This window comes from Limanda limanda, chromosome 10, assembly GCF_963576545.1.
Source record: "Limanda limanda chromosome 10, fLimLim1.1, whole genome shotgun sequence".
Classification (NCBI taxonomy): Eukaryota; Metazoa; Chordata; class Actinopteri; order Pleuronectiformes; family Pleuronectidae; genus Limanda; species Limanda limanda.
In genome coordinates, this window is record NC_083645.1 from 7,376,605 (window position 1) to 7,395,109 (window position 18,505).

The 18,505-nt window shown below is 40.7% G+C and overlaps 1 protein-coding gene across 1 annotated transcript; it reads left to right on the plus strand.

Annotated features, from left to right (window-relative positions):
• Nucleotides 1-979: 979 nt before the first annotated feature.
• On the plus strand, nucleotides 980-17,400 carry gabra4 (gamma-aminobutyric acid type A receptor subunit alpha4). Its single transcript, XM_061079540.1, has 9 exons — nucleotides 980-1,071; nucleotides 1,205-1,323; nucleotides 2,519-2,586; nucleotides 3,109-3,329; nucleotides 3,954-4,036; nucleotides 7,264-7,407; nucleotides 8,292-8,444; nucleotides 14,070-14,326; nucleotides 16,864-17,400. Exons 1-9 carry the CDS (start codon nucleotides 980-982, stop codon nucleotides 17,398-17,400), a joined length of 1,674 nt encoding a protein of 557 aa, XP_060935523.1.
• The last annotated feature ends 1,105 nt before the right edge of the window (nucleotides 17,401-18,505 follow it).

Genomic DNA, 18,505 nt, shown 5'->3' on the forward strand with positions numbered 1-18,505 from the left:
ATGAGTGTGTGTGTGTGTGTGTGTGTGTGTGTGTGTGTGTGTGTGTGTGTGTGTGATTGCGTATTGCGACAAGACTGACCCATTTGAATCTTAATACAGGCGCTCACCAATGCATCCCAGCTGAAACTAGTTCAGCATGTAGGACTATAAGCTGAGTACAGCATTGTCACAAAGCATAGATGGATTCATTGATGCTGGGGTCAAAGGGCACGGACAGGAGGGCCTCTACATTTCTAGGATGCTTTTTGAGACCTGACAATAAGTTTTGAAAAGAAAACAGAATAGAAAAAAGTGCGGACTGATGTAAGACTTTGAAAAAGCAGGGGAGGTCATGCTGTCAGGCGACACCAAATGATGAGATGAACATATACATTCTGCATCCTCCTCCACCAGTCGGGACAGAGGGTGAAGTCAGAGATGTGAATCTGATGAAGTCATTGTAGAAGCAGCGCACGTCTAATCTGTGTCCTGACCACAGCAGGTGTGTGTGAGAGGGAGAGAGAGAGAGAGAGAGAGAGAGAGAGAGAGAGAGAGAGAGAGAGAGAGAGAGAGAGAGAGAGAGAGAAGCAGTAGAGGGAGGAAGAGAAACAGACAGAAGCAAACAGATAGAGTTGGAGTGAAGAGGACGGAGGGAGAAATGTTTCTTTCTCTGGATAACACCTCCACCACCTGCAACACCACCTCCACCACCTCCACCACCTCCACCACCACCAGCCGCAGCTCGGATCTGGACGAGAGGTGACCGGGGCTGGGGGAAGGTGAATGTGTGCGCGCGTGCATGAGTGTGTTGGTGTGATTGTGCGTGCGTCGTGCGTCCGGCGGAGGGACTGCGGGAGCAGGAGCGAGCCTCCCAACTTCCCTCCGCTGTGCGCCGCTCTGCCCTCGGTGGTTTCGCCGCCTGACTCCCTCTTCTCCCCGGGACACATGCAGGCAGCCGGCGCGGTGAGATGTGAAGAGGCTTGAAGTATGGCATGCAAACATGGTGTCTGCCCAGAAGAAGGAGATGGTGACAGCAGCGACGCGTCCCGCTTTTATTTGGACCCTCTTCTACTTTTTCTGTTTGGCGACTTGGTGAGTGCCCCCGTGCGCAGTGTCTCTGTCCGTGGTGCTGAAACCTCCTGCTCGGAAGGATTCATTTGCTTTTCTCCTTTTCCTTTTTCTTGTTCTGGTATCCTGAATAGTTTTTCTTTTTTTTTTCATTTAGTGTAAAGAAAGGCTCTGGTCAGACCAAGAAGGATGAAAGGATATATCCGGAGAATTTTACGCGCATTTTAGACCGACTTCTGGACGGATACGACAACAGGCTTCGACCTGGGTTTGGAGGTATGAAAAACTAAAAGTATAAAAATAAAAAAATAAAAACATTGAAAACAAGCAGAACTTAATAAGGAACTATTTTATGCCATTTAACGTTGAATGTACGTTGAAGAACACAACTTAATTTCCACCTTAGTGCTGTGAAGTTAAAACGACTTTACTCTCTTTAGACCTCCAGTTGTGATCAACACAATCTCCCTTTAACTATTGACGGTAATAATAATAATAAATTGTAAAAAGCCCACCCCCCCCTTCTCTCCCGAATGCTTCATTTCTCTCTCTATTCACACCAACCGATCGATGCACATTGAGTCTGGTTCTGCTAGAGGTTTATGCAAGTTACCAACGTGTTTGAAAATGTGGTTTTCTCTATAATATTGTTTCTATGTGAAGTACCTTGAGATAATGTTTTGATTTGGCACTTTATGAATCAAATTGAGTTACAGTAACAGTAAAATAAGATGTTCATGGTGTATCTTCACCTCTCTGTGTGTGAGTGACTTGCATCATGCACCATGACACATTTTGCTTTGTGGTCAAGTTAAAGCCGACGTTAAACCATGGTTCAGTCTTGATCCTGCAGGCTGTAAGCCTGGCAGTTTTTGCCTTCTGGAGAGAGGGGGGGCCTCTAAGCTCGCACGTTTTAAATGAATGCAGTTATATAACCATGTTTACAGTATATGTTATGTTGCGGGACAAACGCTTAATGCACAGTTCAAGTGCTAAAAGTGCGGATTTGGCTTTCTTACATCATGTCTGCAGCCATGACACGTTAAGCAGCAACAGCAGCATTATTCTAACAGCCGCTGCTTTGACTGGGCAAAGCAGCCTGTTAACAGGAATGCGCACATACATCCAGGCTCACTCACTGTAGCCCTGCTTATCCCTGCATGTCTGCCTCGACATTCATTAAATGAGAGGGAGGAAAAAAGAAAATCAAACAGGATTATGTATTTACATCTTTTAAGCATTTATTCCACTTCCATTTTGCAGAGGCACTTTATACGTCTGTGGATGAGATAAGCTATTGCATGTCTTTTGAGTTTGACCCTGATGGGTTGTAGGCCCATAAACTGTTTATTGTCAAGTGTGAATAAAAATGGTTTCTTCCTATGACTGGACTGTGGCACGAAAGGCTTTAAAACAGGAAACAGCTATTAAATGCGGCACTTGTTGTCATTTTTACTTTTTTATTCACTAGGTCCTGTGACTGAAGTCAAGACAGATATTTATGTGACAAGTTTTGGGCCAGTGTCAGATGTTGAAATGGTAAGTATAGTCACACTCTTAATGTTATTAAACATAGGTCCATGTATGTGTTGGTATCAGGAGGAAAGACCCCAACTGGGCCAAAGTTCTTAGGGACAAACATCCAGGTCTGATAAGCCTGTGGTGTCGTAGCAGAGGGTGTCTTGTGATTAAAAAGCTGAACTACAGCTGATGATATGTTTCTATCATCTGCTGGTGATCTCTCATATCTGTTGGTGGCTGGTAACTTATCATCAAACTACCACCTTGTCCTATTTTCATGTTTAAAGTTGTCATTATAGTTACATGCACCTAAATGTGTTTATTGGAGAAGATAGAGATCAGCCGAACTTTATTCATGGGGACTTTCATGACGTTGCTGGGGAAGTTAATACTTTCCATTATCTATTCCGGTGGAAAAGCATTTCTTTTTCTAAGTAGACCTTCTTCAAGATGAATGCCAGTACTCATAAACCAGTATCACTACACCAACCTACCTACCTTAAATACTTTTTCTTGGTTTGGTCGATCCCCCTTGTTTAGGAGTACACAATGGACGTGTTCTTCCGTCAGACGTGGGTCGACCGGAGGTTAAGGTATGAGGGCCCGATTGAGATTCTAAGGCTCAACAACCTGATGGTGAACGAGGTTTGGACACCAGACACGTTTTTTAGGAACGGCAAGAGGTCAGTTGCTCACAACATGACGGCTCCCAACAAGCTCTTCCGCATCATGAAGAATGGCACCATCCTCTACACCATGAGGTACTAAAAAACACCTAACTCCACCACCTTATTCACATTACTCAATCAATTGATAGGTGATATTCAAAGCCCGAATCCTAGCCTGACCATGATCACATAATTTGGGCCAGAAGATATGTGTCTATTTTCTTCTCTTTGAACACAATATGCTAATTCCTGATGGAAAAACGGACTCTTAACAAACTTGTGTTCTACATTTAAGTGTTTGTGCTCATTAAAAGAATATGAGAGGAGAAATACAGACAGTGTTTGATTTAAAGCAGCCAGGCAGATTTCCTATGAAATCCAAGCCAGGCTGGCTGTGTAAACAGTGTGGAGGCAGTGCAGTGCAGAGGAAGTCAAACTCAACCTTGAATCCAACTAAAGCAATCAATTAACTGTTCCTTTGCCATATTTAGTGAAAATGGTCTGGAAAAAGAAAAAACGCTAACCTTTTACTGTCACACACTACGATATACATTTATATCAGATATTAGTTTGACGAAGTGCATACTAACTGTTTAGTTCTCTATGAAATGTCATCACAAGTTTCATTTTCATCAGAAGTGGTATGAAGTGAAACCCATATGAAACAGTGTTGATTGGACGGTAAATACCTGTCTCATGATGTTGTTTCTGAAACAGGTTGACGATCAATGCCCAGTGTCCCATGAAGCTGGTGGACTTCCCCATGGATGGACACGCATGCCCGCTCAAGTTTGGAAGTTGTAAGTTTCTGTGTGTGTGTGTGTGTGTGTGTGTGTGTGTGTGTGGTCCGGGTATTATTAATTTTATTATTTACATTTTGGGGACTTGTCTTTCTAATGGGGACAGAAAGCAAGTAATCATAATGTAAATCATTAAATTTTTAGATGAAGACATGTTTTAAGCTTTGGTTTAGGTAGAGTAGGGGTTGTGTGTGTGTGTGTGTGTGTGTGTGTGTGTGTGTGTTTGTGTTTGTGTGTACTTTTCAAAGACGCTACAGTCAGTGTTTCCTTTGAATTACTGCTAAATAGACGTAAACAAACAAACAGCCTTGAGTCTCTCACAAATCAAATATTTGTCTTGACATTATAAAAGTAAAAATGTAACTATTAAAGCTCAGTCACATGGCTGTCCTCTGCTTGGAGCTGAACTGGATTCTGTAAAACAGGATCAGCTAAAGAACTGAGCACTTCGTCAAAAACAAATCAACGGAATTCTAATACTAAATAATGAAGTATTTCATTCTTCATTATGAACAATGAAGCCCTCACTCAGCACCAGTGTTTAGAGAGGACCTACTGGTCAGCAGAAATGACTTATCTCAAATAAAGGAGTTTCTCAAATAATGTAGCTCTGTCTTATCAGAGTCGAGCAGCGATTTACAGATTACATCTGCAGGGGAGAGGAAGGGAAAAGACAACGAGTTTGCCTTCACACCCGCCCAATCTTCCGTTAGTGACATTGCAGAGGACAAATTCACATCTCTCAGTTATTGTCATCCTTCTCCCCCTCCTCACACTCCTCCTTTCACCATCCTGCTCTGCTGCAGCTTTAGCCTCCAGTCAGGAGGAAGCGAACATGGATCTGATGTGGCCTGAAGCGAAGGAAAGGTCAGAATCCCTTCCTCTGCCTCAGGATAGCACAGACCTATGCAGCTATTTTCCATAGCTGGTGTTTGTGTGTATGTCTGTGTGTGTCCATGCACATGTGTGTGCCTGCTAATTTTCTCTCAGTCTGCCCTGCCTTCAGTTTTCCCAACTCCATCACTCTTCTTCTTCTTCTCTTTTGCTCTCTCTCTCTCCCTTTGCTCCTTCTCTGTTTCTCCATCTGGACTCTAGACAGCACAGGCATTGCTTTCCACTCCATGACACACCACAGTCATTTCATTTTGGCAGCACAGTTGGTATCCAGCCAAGTGGAGTCCCATAGGGAGTGGTAGGCTAAGACAACTTGCATTTTGTTGTGGGCCCACAGACTGGTCAGGCCAACCAGAACAGCAAAGTACTATAACTCTCTTTTCTGGGTCGGTAGCATGCTCCACTCCTTCTGGGCTTCGGGCTTCAACTTCTCTTTAAAACAAAGGGTTTTAATATACTCCTGTCTCCATTTAATGAACACAAACACACCAGCAAAACAGTACATAACTCACACAGGCCTCTCAAGCTTCTCTAGAATGAGGCTACTCCACCATGTAACACCTTATACATAAAACAATGGCAGGTAGGAATCAACTAATTCAGTTACGTAATGGCTACACATGCAAATATATAAATGAAACACTTATTCATTCTAAATGACAATGGCACAATGATGTACTTAAAAGTATAATTAATTTAGCATATGCACAAAAAGGCTGTGCAATTATTCCTTCTCAAATATATAATTAAATCAAAAATAACCCCAGAATATAAAGTGTACCATAACTATCCCATCGACATAATGCATGAGTTGGAAAATTCCACAATGAACTTTAGCTCCGTAATGTTGCATCGATTTGGAGCTAAACAAGAATGGGAATAGAAAGAGTGGATTGGAAGTTGTCTTTTTTTTAAATATAAGATATAAATCCTCCTTGGCAGTCAACTACAGTAGAGTCTGGAGAAACCTGGCCTGTAATCATATTTTCTTTGCACAATAGTAAATTCATTACTGCAGAGTTTCCCTGCGTTTGAATGGAGGTGATGGGTCAAACTGCCTTAAAGAGCTGAACGATATCTATCTTTTAATAAGTGTCACTCATTGTGGAAACCCCACAAAAAAATATTTCCTGACTCTGCTGTTCCACTTTGGCTCTGTGGAGGGTTTCTGTGTCTTTTAACTCATTGTTTCGGTTTTGCAGTGTGTAACTTTAACGTTTTCACTGCTCCCATTAACCCCAGTTACTGCAGGAGCATGCAGTTGTTTTTACTGATGATCCTGTCATGGTCTATTAACTGATTCTGGAAATAACTCCAAGTGTTGAGACTAAATTGTAACAGTGAAGTTGTTGTGAAACCAAAACATTGAGCCAAAAGATAATAGAACGCTCCTTGAAGAGGAGGAGCTGTCGTGTGATAACTTCCCAACAGTTTGTTACACCTGAGTCACACTTTTTAGATACAAGTAGTCATGTGACCCATTGTTAAATTTGAATTGTGATTGTAGCTGCTTGTTCCATTTTTGCATATGAATTCATAAGCTAAGACAAGATAAGATAATCCTTGGGGGGCCTTTTTCAAGTTCACTCGACATGAGTCTTTCTAAAAAGATAACAGCATTGTTAGAGTTAGTTAGTGCCTATATTAAATTGTTTCAGGATCTGACCCATATTTCATTTCAATAAAGCACAGAAAGTTAAACGTTTCAGTGATACAACCATTGACATCACAATTTTAATTAGAATTTCACCCGGTAGAGTTCATACCGTCAAGTCCCTTCATGAAACCAGAGCAAATTTACCAGAACCTGATTTTTATTTAGATCTTAACCAAACTACACACACTCATGAATATCAGTCCTCTAAATATTCCTGATTTTTAATCAAGATCCATGAATTATTCTGAGATTCAGTGAAAAGTGGAAAAATTACCTGTCTCACAATGATAAAAAATCCTGGATTCCCTTCTTGATATGGATCCACACCAAAATGTAATGGGTTCTTCTTTGGGTCACACCCCACCCCTCCAAAAAATGTCATGTAAATAGATTGCATAGTTTTTGCGTAGTCCTGCTAAATAACTGACGATAGTTACAGACGATACCTCCCTGATGGAGGTAACAACATGTGAACTAAAAGACTTGAAAGGAGAACAGTGGTAAGAGGCAGAATGAGTTTTCCATGAATCCTTATAAAGCGTATAAACGTATGTGAATGGACTGACTGACAACACCATACAGTACATGCGTGCACACACTTATGCAACAACATACGCAGGTTCACGTTATGACTGTAAATGACTCACACTGGTGTGTCTTTGCTGTCTGCCCACAGATGCCTATCCCAAAACGGAGATGATCTATACTTGGACCAAAGGGCCTCAGCATTCAGTGGAGGTGCCCCCCGAGTCCTCCAGCCTCGTTCAGTATGATCTCATCGGACAGACGGTCTCCAGTGAAACCATCAAATCCATCACCGGTGAGACTTGCTCGTCCTGTCACCATTTTGAGTTATAAGCTGAAATGGCTGCAGAAATGATGAGATTAGTTGTTTATGTCCCACTAACACAAAATATGAAATCCTGTCAAATCTGGTATTTACCAACTCTACATTGTGATAGCTGACTGGGCAACAGGGAAAAGTATCAATCTCCTAATTCTGGAAATCTTTGTCTGTCTGTTGTATGTGGTAGTTGGCTTCACAAGTTTCACATGTATTGTTAAGGGGCCCAAGGAAGAGCATTTTTAAATTAGGTGAGCTTTGATATGAGATAAGCTTCACCAGACTCTGAATAAACAGGTGAACATCTCTTTGTGCAGCACTGGTGCAGCAGAGCTTCAGGGTTCTGTGGCCCCACAGCCGGTCTTTACTTGATGTGGCTCGATTATTGCCGGTCACTTTTACAGTTTCAGAGAGAAAGCTGCAACAAGCACAACCACAGGTCAAGCAAACAGCCTGAACTGGCAGGTTTGGAACAGGTTCTGCACAAGTTGTACAAAATCAACTCAGGAGGTAGATACTGGAGGGGTTTGGAGCTTTGACTCTTGCAGACATGAGAGTGCAGACAGCCTTGTGACATCAAACGCTGTTAACGTCACATGTGGAGGTATTCCAGACAGCCTTCTAGTTCACATAAATACTGGAGGATACGAAAAAAGGTTTTGGCAGCAGAGAGTGGGAACAGGTGTCATCTGTCCATTTTGGGTGAAAATGGATGGGGGGGTTTCTAAAATGTATGAAAAAACGAAGAAATAAATTGAAAAGTGACGTCTGTCTGAAGATGTGTTCACTGAAATCTGTCAGACTGCAACTTTCCACTCTTTGTTACTAATCAAACTAATTAATTTCTCCTCATCCTCCAGGTGAATACGTGGTGATGACGGTCTACTTCCACTTGAAACGTAAAATGGGCTACTTCATGATTCAGACGTATATCCCCTGCATAATGACAGTGATCCTCTCCCAAGTGTCCTTCTGGATAAATAAAGAATCAGTCCCGGCACGCACAGTCTTCGGTACGTATCGTGATCCTGCACAGCCGCACTCCTCCTCTCTGTTTACTTATGTGATGCCTCCATGCAAACAGAACTGAGCGCTGTGTCCACGCTGCACAACAAGACAATGCTACAGTGTGCCCTGATTATGTTAAAAAAAAGAAATCATGAAATGCAAATTCACTTTTATTAGTTTAAGAACTGGTGTGAAATGTGGAAAAATCTTCTCGAGCATCCCCAATTCAAAATATGCCTGAAGCAAGTAATGTGGGTCTACGAAAACAGTTTGAAATGGTGGATTATATCAAATCTTCTCCAGATTTTATAAGTATACCTCTGAAATTTGTTTAAATCTAATAAATAAAGCTTTTAGATATAAATGCAGGGTAAGATGGGGAAAGATGTCCAGACAGAGAATAATGAGGTTGTTATAAAAAAAGAAACCTGGAGAAACATGTTAGGTATTTACAGATCGTTAATTTTAGATGGAAAGAATAATAAATAAATGTTAAGGTGCTGTATTCACAACTGACTTGATATGATGCTTAAATACTAAGCAGATTAAAAAACGAACATTGGCTAAGTGAATAATAATAAATAGTAGTAATTATAAGGAGGCTCAGCGGTGAGGTTGCTCTGGTATAAAGTGAAACAGCAAGATTGTCCTTTGAAATGTCTGTTATCGTTATTCATTTAAAACAGAGGCCTTGGATACAAGTATTGTTTCTTCCTTATTATTATTAGCAGTTGTTTAATTGAAATACCAAATCTAGTTAGCAGCATTGTTGGGCAGTAAATAATACCCATTACAGTAATGCCACACTGATTACTTTTTTCCATTATGAGTAGTGTAGGGGATAGTTACTAATTACAGCAACGCTCCATTACTTTGACACATGGCTCGGCCTGTTAGCTGTTCGCAGGAGTTTGATGATGAGTTAATAGCACTTTGGTGTCTGTGAGCTCAGTGATAGACCGTCCCGGGTCATTACAATATTTCAGCTGCATAATTAGCGATGCAATCTAATAAGACAAGATAATAAAGGCTTTATTAATCCTGCAAAAAATGATTGTGCCACCTTACTCCAAGATTACAGAAACATAATTTACAATAGAGTAGAGTCTAATAAAACAATAGACTATTAAGTCAAGAAACTTTAGATGAAAATATAAAGTGTAGGGTATTTAAAAAAGCTAAAGCTAAAATATAATGCTGAAAAAACTATAAACATTTTAATAAAAAAAGTAACATCTGACATTAAACTAACACTAAACTACAGTGGCAGTAAGTAGTAATGATCATAAGAGTAACACTGCACATAATGTTGGTATTCATTTTTCCCAGTTACTGAATTCTATTAGAAATGCTATTCATATAATATATTACCATTAAAGGGAGTTACAGCTGTTCCATTGTTTTTAAACATCATTACATTAACTCTTTACATTTAAAATCAACAAACACATTTTTAATTTTAACATCATGTTCCGACAGATGCTGTATTATACATCTTTTCTACAGATGCACATACGCCTGTGACCTACTTTATCTCTCCTCTGGTTCTACCGGCTCTCTGTCCTCAAATTGATTTGTGTCTTTATATGAAGAAAATAAGAAAAAACAAACTTTACCCAGTGTTGCTCTGCTTTGTTGTATGATTATTTAGGGATGTCTCCTTTCAGCAGTTTGTTGACCAAGTTTTTCCACTTTTGTTGATGGAGAGTCATTCACAGATAATGATGCTGAGACTTGATCTTGGGAGCAGTTCTAATAAACGGTTTTGTGGAGCCTTGGTTTTCGGGAGGCAATTTAACGTCATCAAGAGCAATGAGACAGAAAGAAAAACAAAACAGTGTTAGAGGTGATGAATGATTCCCAGAACAGACATGTCGACTGTATGTGATGCCACGGACACCTTTGTTGTTCAATAAGAATATAAACATAATTTCTTTATCTAATAGTGTTGGCGGGTTTTATGTATTTTATGTTATCTGTTTGTGAATAGACACTAAAGCTTCATAGATCAATTATAAGCTGGTATTAGGGTTTTTGGGTTCGTCTATGTTGGGAACAATCTAATTTAATATGATTGGCGTTTTGTTGGCATTTATTCAAACTGTGGCAACGTACTGAATCACTAATCGTGACGAAACCACCAATCTCCCTAATGGTTTTCCTTCCGCAATGTCACCTGTTTCCTTTCAGCGTGCGTTTGACACGGTGTGTATCTTTTCTGTTGACTGCACAGTTTGTGTATAGAGTGGGTGCAGAAAACCCCTGTGTGACCAGGTGTGTGGGTTCAAAAAGTTTGAGCCTCTGCAGTGCAGTGCAATGAAGAAGTGGAGGATGAACGCTGCTCTCCTGCAGTGTGTGTGTGTGTGTGTGTCTGTGTGTGTGTGTGTGTGTGTGTGTGTTTGTGTGTGTGTGTGTGTGCTGGGTGGCGTTGGGGGTGGGAAGGGAGGAAGGCGAGCCATGTTTGGATTTGTCAATTTCTTTTCTGCACTTACTGTTTTGACTTCTCGTCTCGGAGATTCTGCCGCACTGTCATGTTTAAAGTTTATCAGGAGGACAAACAGGAGGAAGGATTCCAGTTGGGACCTCTTGGCTTCAGGTGGAGGGGCGTTTTTAGGAGGAATTCAAATCATCAAGTTATTGGTTTGAATAAGTCTGACATGTGTTGTGATTGTAGTTCACTGCAGCGTTTGCATTGAATGACAGTGCAGATGTAGAGCAAAGTGTAATGTCTTCTTTAGTCACCCATGATGGAGATGCATGAGCTTATGGAATAGTTGATAGTTGTGAAATTCACACACACATACACACAAACATTAGTGTATCTATAAATGACAGTTCCTGCTTCAGGGGATAGTTACATCATGTAGGGTTCCTAATTTAGCAAAAATGTACTGAGCACATTGATGTCAAACCGTGTCAAAGGGACTTTTTTTTCTGAGAAAAAAGCATCAACAAGAGCTGAAGTCATGACGTTACGTCTGGACTTGCCTCTGCTCTGCCAGCTTATGTAATATCTTATTCAGGATTTCTGTTACATAAAAAAAAAAAAGGATGAAGCGATTTACTGCTATTTCATTTCCGTATTCCACAAATCCGAGAGTTTAACAAAAATACACAACAGTTACTTTGGTAGCACTGAATCATCTACAGATCCCACTTGATTTCTCCATATACATAAAAGTGTCACTTGTCAATTCTAGTTTTTTAAAAGCTGTAATGAACCTGCAGGGCTTATGGAAGATTTGTTTGGTATAGAGATGCTTCAAACAGAGATATTGCATTAACAACATTTAGCTAGATAGCTATCTAAATAAATAAAAAATCTGTCCTTAACATTTTCATTTTATTTGCTAAACTAATCTCAGCTAAGCATCTGTACTTTATGTAGAGAAACGATTTGTATACATCTTCTTGTCTAAAACTTGAAAAGACTGAATATTTGTATTTTCTCAAATCTTAAACTATGCAAAAAAATGTATTGATAGATTTCAAAATCTTAAAAAAAAACTGTGAATGTGAACACACATTTAGCTTATAAGCTAAGCTCAAACTCCCGCCTCCTGGATGCAGCTCTGAACTTAACAGACAGAGGTCAAATCTAAATACAGTTCTTGTCTGAAGCTTGAAGAGAAGAGGAAAAGACATTTATAAAAGCATTGGAATATGTAGAGTTCCATTACACTTATCAACCATGCAAGTTTCTGCTTATGTGGAGAACAGCTTCGTATTAGAGGTTGATTTCTTCAGTCTGTGGCCTCCAGCCACAGTTCACCTATCAATGTCATCCAACTGGTTTTGATTGACAGGTAATTATATGGCGGTCACGTCCGGGCACAGGGGATGAATTTATTTTGGGCAAGGACTCTGCAGCATAGGTTGTTCCAGATCTCCAACGGAAAGGGGATTTTCTCCAAATTACATAATTGCTATTGGTTGATAACAGCAAGGACGAATGAAGAGATAGTGGCTTATACTTAACCTTTTGTTATTGGTCACAATATGACCTTGTGTGCTGGTCACATCTGTGTCTTGTTTTATTTTTGTGGTTCTAGTCATGGTAGTCCTCTTACAAGTGAATGCAGAACATTGCATTCAATCCAAAGATAGACCGTCCACTCATTTCACTACATTCTTTATTGAATAGACTCTTTTCTTTGCACCAAAATAATCCTATTGAGTGAATTAAACCTGATTGGGTAAAGCAGTATATTGGCCTGAATCCCAGTGAAAGAGGCAGGAAAAAATCAGAGGGGTAGCAGTGCTATCATGAAACCTAGCGCTCTATACACTTGTTAGCCTGGTTAGCCTTAGCTTTATCCTCCAGATGCCCCTTTTCAGTCAGTTCGTGCACCTTTGGGCTTATTTAAAACAGCACTAACCATTAACCATGGATGATGAAGAAGATGCTGCTCCTAGTGATGAATTCACTGAGTTGCATTTCATGTCATTGTCATTGTTTTAAATATTGCAAGTTATTATTGTTTTTGATTCACTTTAGTTGCTGTTATCAACCTTGTCTCTAACAATGAGTAGGAGGAGACCAAAACAAAGCACAAAAACTAAAAAGTATTGGACTTAGGGTTCATCCATACTATTACGTTTTCATTTAGTAACACATCAACTCTGCTTTGGATATACCTGGGAACCACACTACTACTACTACAACTTGAGTCGCTAACACAGAGAAGTTTGGAAACGCCGCTCGCCCCGTTTTAGTTTGAAAATAAGCTTTGTTTTAGTCTGGTGGAAACTGAGGTATTTGGAAACTATGCACAGACAATGGCATAGACACCGCTCGCTGATTGGACTCTTTTTGGTCACGACAAAGTCCTTAGCTGAATCGTCATGTTACTAACACACACCCCCTTACGGAAGTAAACAACTGGCATTAGCCTCAGCTACCAGTGTAGAAGGCAACATGCATAATCAATTACCAGCGTTGTTGACCCTGTTGTCTTTGTTAACAGTAGTTGTACTATTAATTTCTCAATTCTAATGATACTTATACAAACATGCAGGTGTGTTATTATGAACAGGGATTTAAACTGATATGGAGCCAAAACGCTCGTGTGGACATAGACTGATGTAGTTTGAAAGCTAAAACTTAAGTTTCAAATGACAATGTAGTATTATGGATGATACAGTCCCTAGGTAGCCAGGAACACAACTCAAAATGAATACTAATGTTGCTCTATGTCAGCTTATGTGTCAATAAAAATATACAAAACACTGAAAAAAAAAAACAATCAGTTAATGCAGGCGGAAATACAATGAGTTCTTCATCTGCCATTTCAATTTGTACATTTGAATACATTTGGCTCATCATTATCCCTCTGCATTCAGTTAATGAAATATGCTGATGAGAACAAAGTAAAGTCCACGGGTTATTAAACAATGTGGAAATGATCAGCAACACAATTATTTAGCAATGACATGAAGAAAATGTGATTCAGATTTTATTTTTAGCTGCCTCTTTTTCAAAAATTACTTATTTCTAAATAACTCAATGAGAAATATTACAATTCGATAAAATGAAATTAGAATTTCTGGACTTCCAGCATAGGGCTGTATAAGAAACACTTCGTAGGAACAGGTTGATATGGCTGATCTTTTTGTCTTTGTAATTAAAGGCATCACCACTGTCCTGACCATGACGACACTCAGCATCAGCGCTCGCCACTCCCTTCCCAAGGTCTCCTACGCCACTGCCATGGACTGGTTCATCGCTGTCTGCTTTGCCTTCGTCTTCTCTGCCCTAATTGAGTTTGCTGCTGTGAACTACTTCACCCAAACGCAGATTGAGCGGGCCAAAAAGAAGCCGGCCAAATGTCCCCCGGTTCCGCAAACCACGCCTGTGAAGGTCAAGGACACCGAGGAAGTGCTGCAGGTGATTTTTGTTTCCCTCAAAGTGGCTGTGGCAAATAACCTGATAGCACTTTACTTCAAGGAGCACTTACACAGCATGTCCCTTATTATGTGCTTACTGTATCTGGCCTTCAGCCTACATCTTTATAGCCAGGAGTGGGGCTGCCTGAGGATCGTCAGCTGTGCTACTGCTTATAAAAGCTGAGATTATTAAGTCTAGACGTGCAAATACCAATAGAGCTTAATTGTGTCTGTTCTTTCCTCAAACCTTTCCTGAGATATCCTCAATATACTGTTTGTAACTTGACTGACAAAGTGGCTCATCTGACTCCACACAAAAAAAACGTTGGTCGGTTCTGATAAACCAGTGGTGACACTTTAATATGATCATTGGGGGTTTTCTCAGCTTTTCCACTAATTAGTTTAATTTATTTATTGTGTTGCAACTGAGACTGTCACCGTCAAATATTACCTACCAGTTACCCCAAACCAGCCTGGACAAATGTATCTTTTGTAAATGTAGTAGCTAATTTATTGACTATGTTGTAGAGACAACAGAAATAATGTTAACCCAAACAAGATCTAAAAACAGCTTCAAAGATGTTTGAGGCCAATCACAAGGTGTGTTTCTCAGCCATGGTGTTTGCTGCAAAACTTCTCTTTTGAAATTCTACTTGAATAAATAGAAATAATCTTCTATTTTTGTATCACCAGTTCACAAAAATGACCATGGTAACCATGGAAGCTGAATCATAGAGTCAATCGGAGTTTATGACTATGCCATGAAGCTATTTTAGAGCTAGTATTGAGAAATGATGTTACACAGTTGGTGTCACTGTTGGACTGATTATATGGTGGTGTATAAACACTGTAATAAACAAACAGGACTGATGTGAAGAGAGACATGTATGTGTCATCTATATTCAGTTCTTCTAAAAGGATAAACTCAAACACTAGGTCTATACTGTTAACTGATTATTGAGGCTGACAAAGCCCAGCAATGCATATGTCAGTTTAACACTAACAACTTTAAGTTGCTCCCTCCAGTCCAAATCCCAGTGTGGCGTAATCATGCCTGGATGCAGTATAGTGACAACAGCACTTCAGTGGATTAGTAGGTTGCCACGGCAACACAGCTCGGGTACATCTGTATAGGTTTCAGAAAGGCTCTGGCGCTGGGGGAAAAAATGAATATACTCTTTTCCTCGAGAGCAGGTCCTGTTGGCTATGAGGGCCGTGGTGCGCTGATGGTTCCTGCTCCTCAGCCTGTAAATTCCTCCATGATGAGAAGGAAACCACGCAATCCTCATGCACACTAACTCACACACACACGCACACACACAAAAACACACACACACAGACACACGCACACACGCATACACACACCCGCACGTGCATACACACACAGACACACGCACACATGCACACAAACATGTATATACACACAAACACACACACGCACACACACACACACACTTCCCCTGCTGCACATGGGACACAATAACACTGGATCCTTTCAGTTTCAGGGGGGTGGATTATTCCTGCAAATGCCTTACTACCAGCATCACACTGTCATTGCTTGAAAACATCAACTCTCAAAGGATAAGCTCCTTTGACGCTACACTGCATTACCGCCTGGATGCAACGCTACTTACTTTCTGTCTTAAGCTTGTGTGAAATGAGGGAAATCCCCGGTAAGTGACATCTGTATTGCACACGCTCTGGAACTGTAATCAGATCAATCTGACGGGGTTTCTGTTGCCTGACCCACTGGTCAGAACACATTACCTTGCCTGAGTACGCCTCCTGTGTGCTTCCAGCAGGAATGTGAACATCATGGTGAGAACAACTCCCACGTTGTTTTCGCTTAAATTTAAAGAGTTGAGACTCACATTTTTCAAAATCAACAGAAGTTTTTTTATGACTTCACCATTGAAGCATGACGTGCTTAAACCTACAATTAAAAATGTATCAGGGTTTAATTGATTTGTTTTACACTTTGGCATCCTTGATTTTCTTTTACTTTAAAAAGATAGAAAAGTCTCTTACACTTCATTATGAATTTCCCACTGAAGCAATGTTAAGCAATGTTAATTCCACCACCATTAAATAAAAATGTAACTAAAACTGGATTTTTGAAACTGACACTGATAGCGGCCGATAATTATGTTTCAGCATTAAATGTATGTCAGTACATTTCGCAAGTCCCCAACACCACAGGCACCCAACAACACTTTTTAGCTGACACAGACATTTTTGGGATCACCATGCTCATGTTATTAATTGTTTTCCAAGGAAGTGATTTAAAGTATTAAAGTACTTTACTGAAGAGCAACTTCTATCATGAACTTCTTTCAACCACTATATGTTATGTATGTAATAATATGCTATCCCTTAGCTGAGGAAATGAAGCAGTGTTGGGTTTCTGCTGTAGGTTGTACGATTGTTAGCTGGACTTGTGATCACAGTTTCTGTTGTTATCAAAATGGCAGCATTTTTGTGTGTGTTTGAGGGTTTGTTTCTCCTCATATATATTATTTCTTGCTTTCTTTGTCGCAGTTGAACCCTGACACCAACGGCAACCTGAGAAAGCGGATGCTTTACATTGCCCACCTAGAGGCATGCAGTCACCAGAGAGCCCAGTCCACCACCAGCATTTCGGGAGTGGGAAGAGCCAGACCTCAGCGACCTTTAGCCAGTGGCGCCAACGGCAGCTCCTCCACCCTCTCCCGCTCCAGCCCCAAGTCTGAGAGCCTGCTCAGCGTGGCGTCCTCCTCGGCCCAGCTGGTGAAGAGTACGCCGCAGGCTGCTGCTTCCACGCCAGACGTGATGGCGGGGACCCCGTGCAAACAGAACGCCAGCTCCACGTCACTGCAGCATCTGCTGGTCCCCAAGCTGGAGCGCATCCAGATGATGGGGAACAAGATGGAGCCGAAGCAGACACCGTGCTCCCAGCCCACCACCGCTGGTATGGGTGGAACCAGCAAAATTGACAAGTACGCACGGATCCTGTTCCCGGTGTCATTTGGGGCATTTAACATGGTCTACTGGGTGGTTTACTTATCAAAGGACACAGTGGTGCATAAAGGTGGTTAGACTTTGCTCTGGAAACAAGAGTGAAGGTTGTTTCTTTTACCAAATGGAAAGCGTATAAGGATTATACTAGAGGAGACTGTTGTTCTCGCCAAACAGATAGAGGAAATGTGCTCGCCAGACTCTTCCATATCCTAGAGAACGAACTCTGAATACATTTATATTTTTCTTCTGAAGGTCCTCGAGCATGGGAGCAAGCAAACCAATTTAGAAATATCTGACTCCACACAACTGAGAGCACCTGCACACCGGAATATGCTACTGTCCTCTTTATATTACACCATGCCACGTGTGACTGCAAAGGTTTTCATCGGACTCAACTGCCTCATGATCCCTTGGCCTGCAGTCAAGATAAAGCATCGGATGGATTTTTTTCATTTTCCTATTTTTGTACCCTGCACCTGGCAAGATGTGTGTGTGCCACTCTCCTGAAGTGAACTGCAACAGCGCTGTGTAAATATACACATTTATTAGTATAAATGGATTTATATTTAATGATTGCTGTGTGCTACAGTGTCACTATTTTAACTTGTTGCTTTTTGCCAGCAGGCTAGATGCTGCTACATTTTCTTTTTAGATAAAAAGAGTACACAGGGACTCAAGGTTTCCAGGGACTCTCTGTTTAGACTAGAAGTCTCATAATTCCTGAATCGTGGCCAGATGACGGTCAAAGTCAAATGAAACAGACAAGTGTTTGTCAGAATTAAAGTTGTCTAGGCTGAGGGGAGCTTTGGACCCGATCAGCCATGAAAAACCTCTCTTGTACAGTACCAACTTGCAAAGCATATTTCTATATAAAATGGATTAACTTATCTGGAAATACTGAAGATGAGTTTTTTAGGATTGGTCTGGCAGAAAGTAGTAAAGACAAGTTATTAATTCATGTAACAGTAGGATTTAAGCTTCTTTCCTGCCATAATGGAAAAGCCAAATAGTAGACAGAGATTGTGTGAGTGGTTAAATACAGCCATCGGCTGAACAAACAGAAGGAACAGAGATTAAAACCATCAGTCAGCAGATAAACTGTGAGGTGAATGTTTGTTTAGGGACATTCTGGTTTGTAAAATGAAAGACTGGCTGACATGTTCTACTGAAGTTCTGCAGGAGA

Bases quoted from the DNA above. Each gene is read 5' to 3' on its own strand.
- gabra4 (XM_061079540.1), top strand. From the start codon at position 980: ATGGTGTCTGCCCAGAAGAAGGAGATGGTGACAGCAGCGACGCGTCCC. The intron at 3,330-3,953 runs GTACTAAAAAAC...TTTCTGAAACAG, and splicing joins ACCATCCTCTACACCATGAG to GTTGACGATCAATGCCCAGT. The intron at 14,327-16,863 runs GTGATTTTTGTT...TCTTTGTCGCAG, and splicing joins ACACCGAGGAAGTGCTGCAG to TTGAACCCTGACACCAACGG.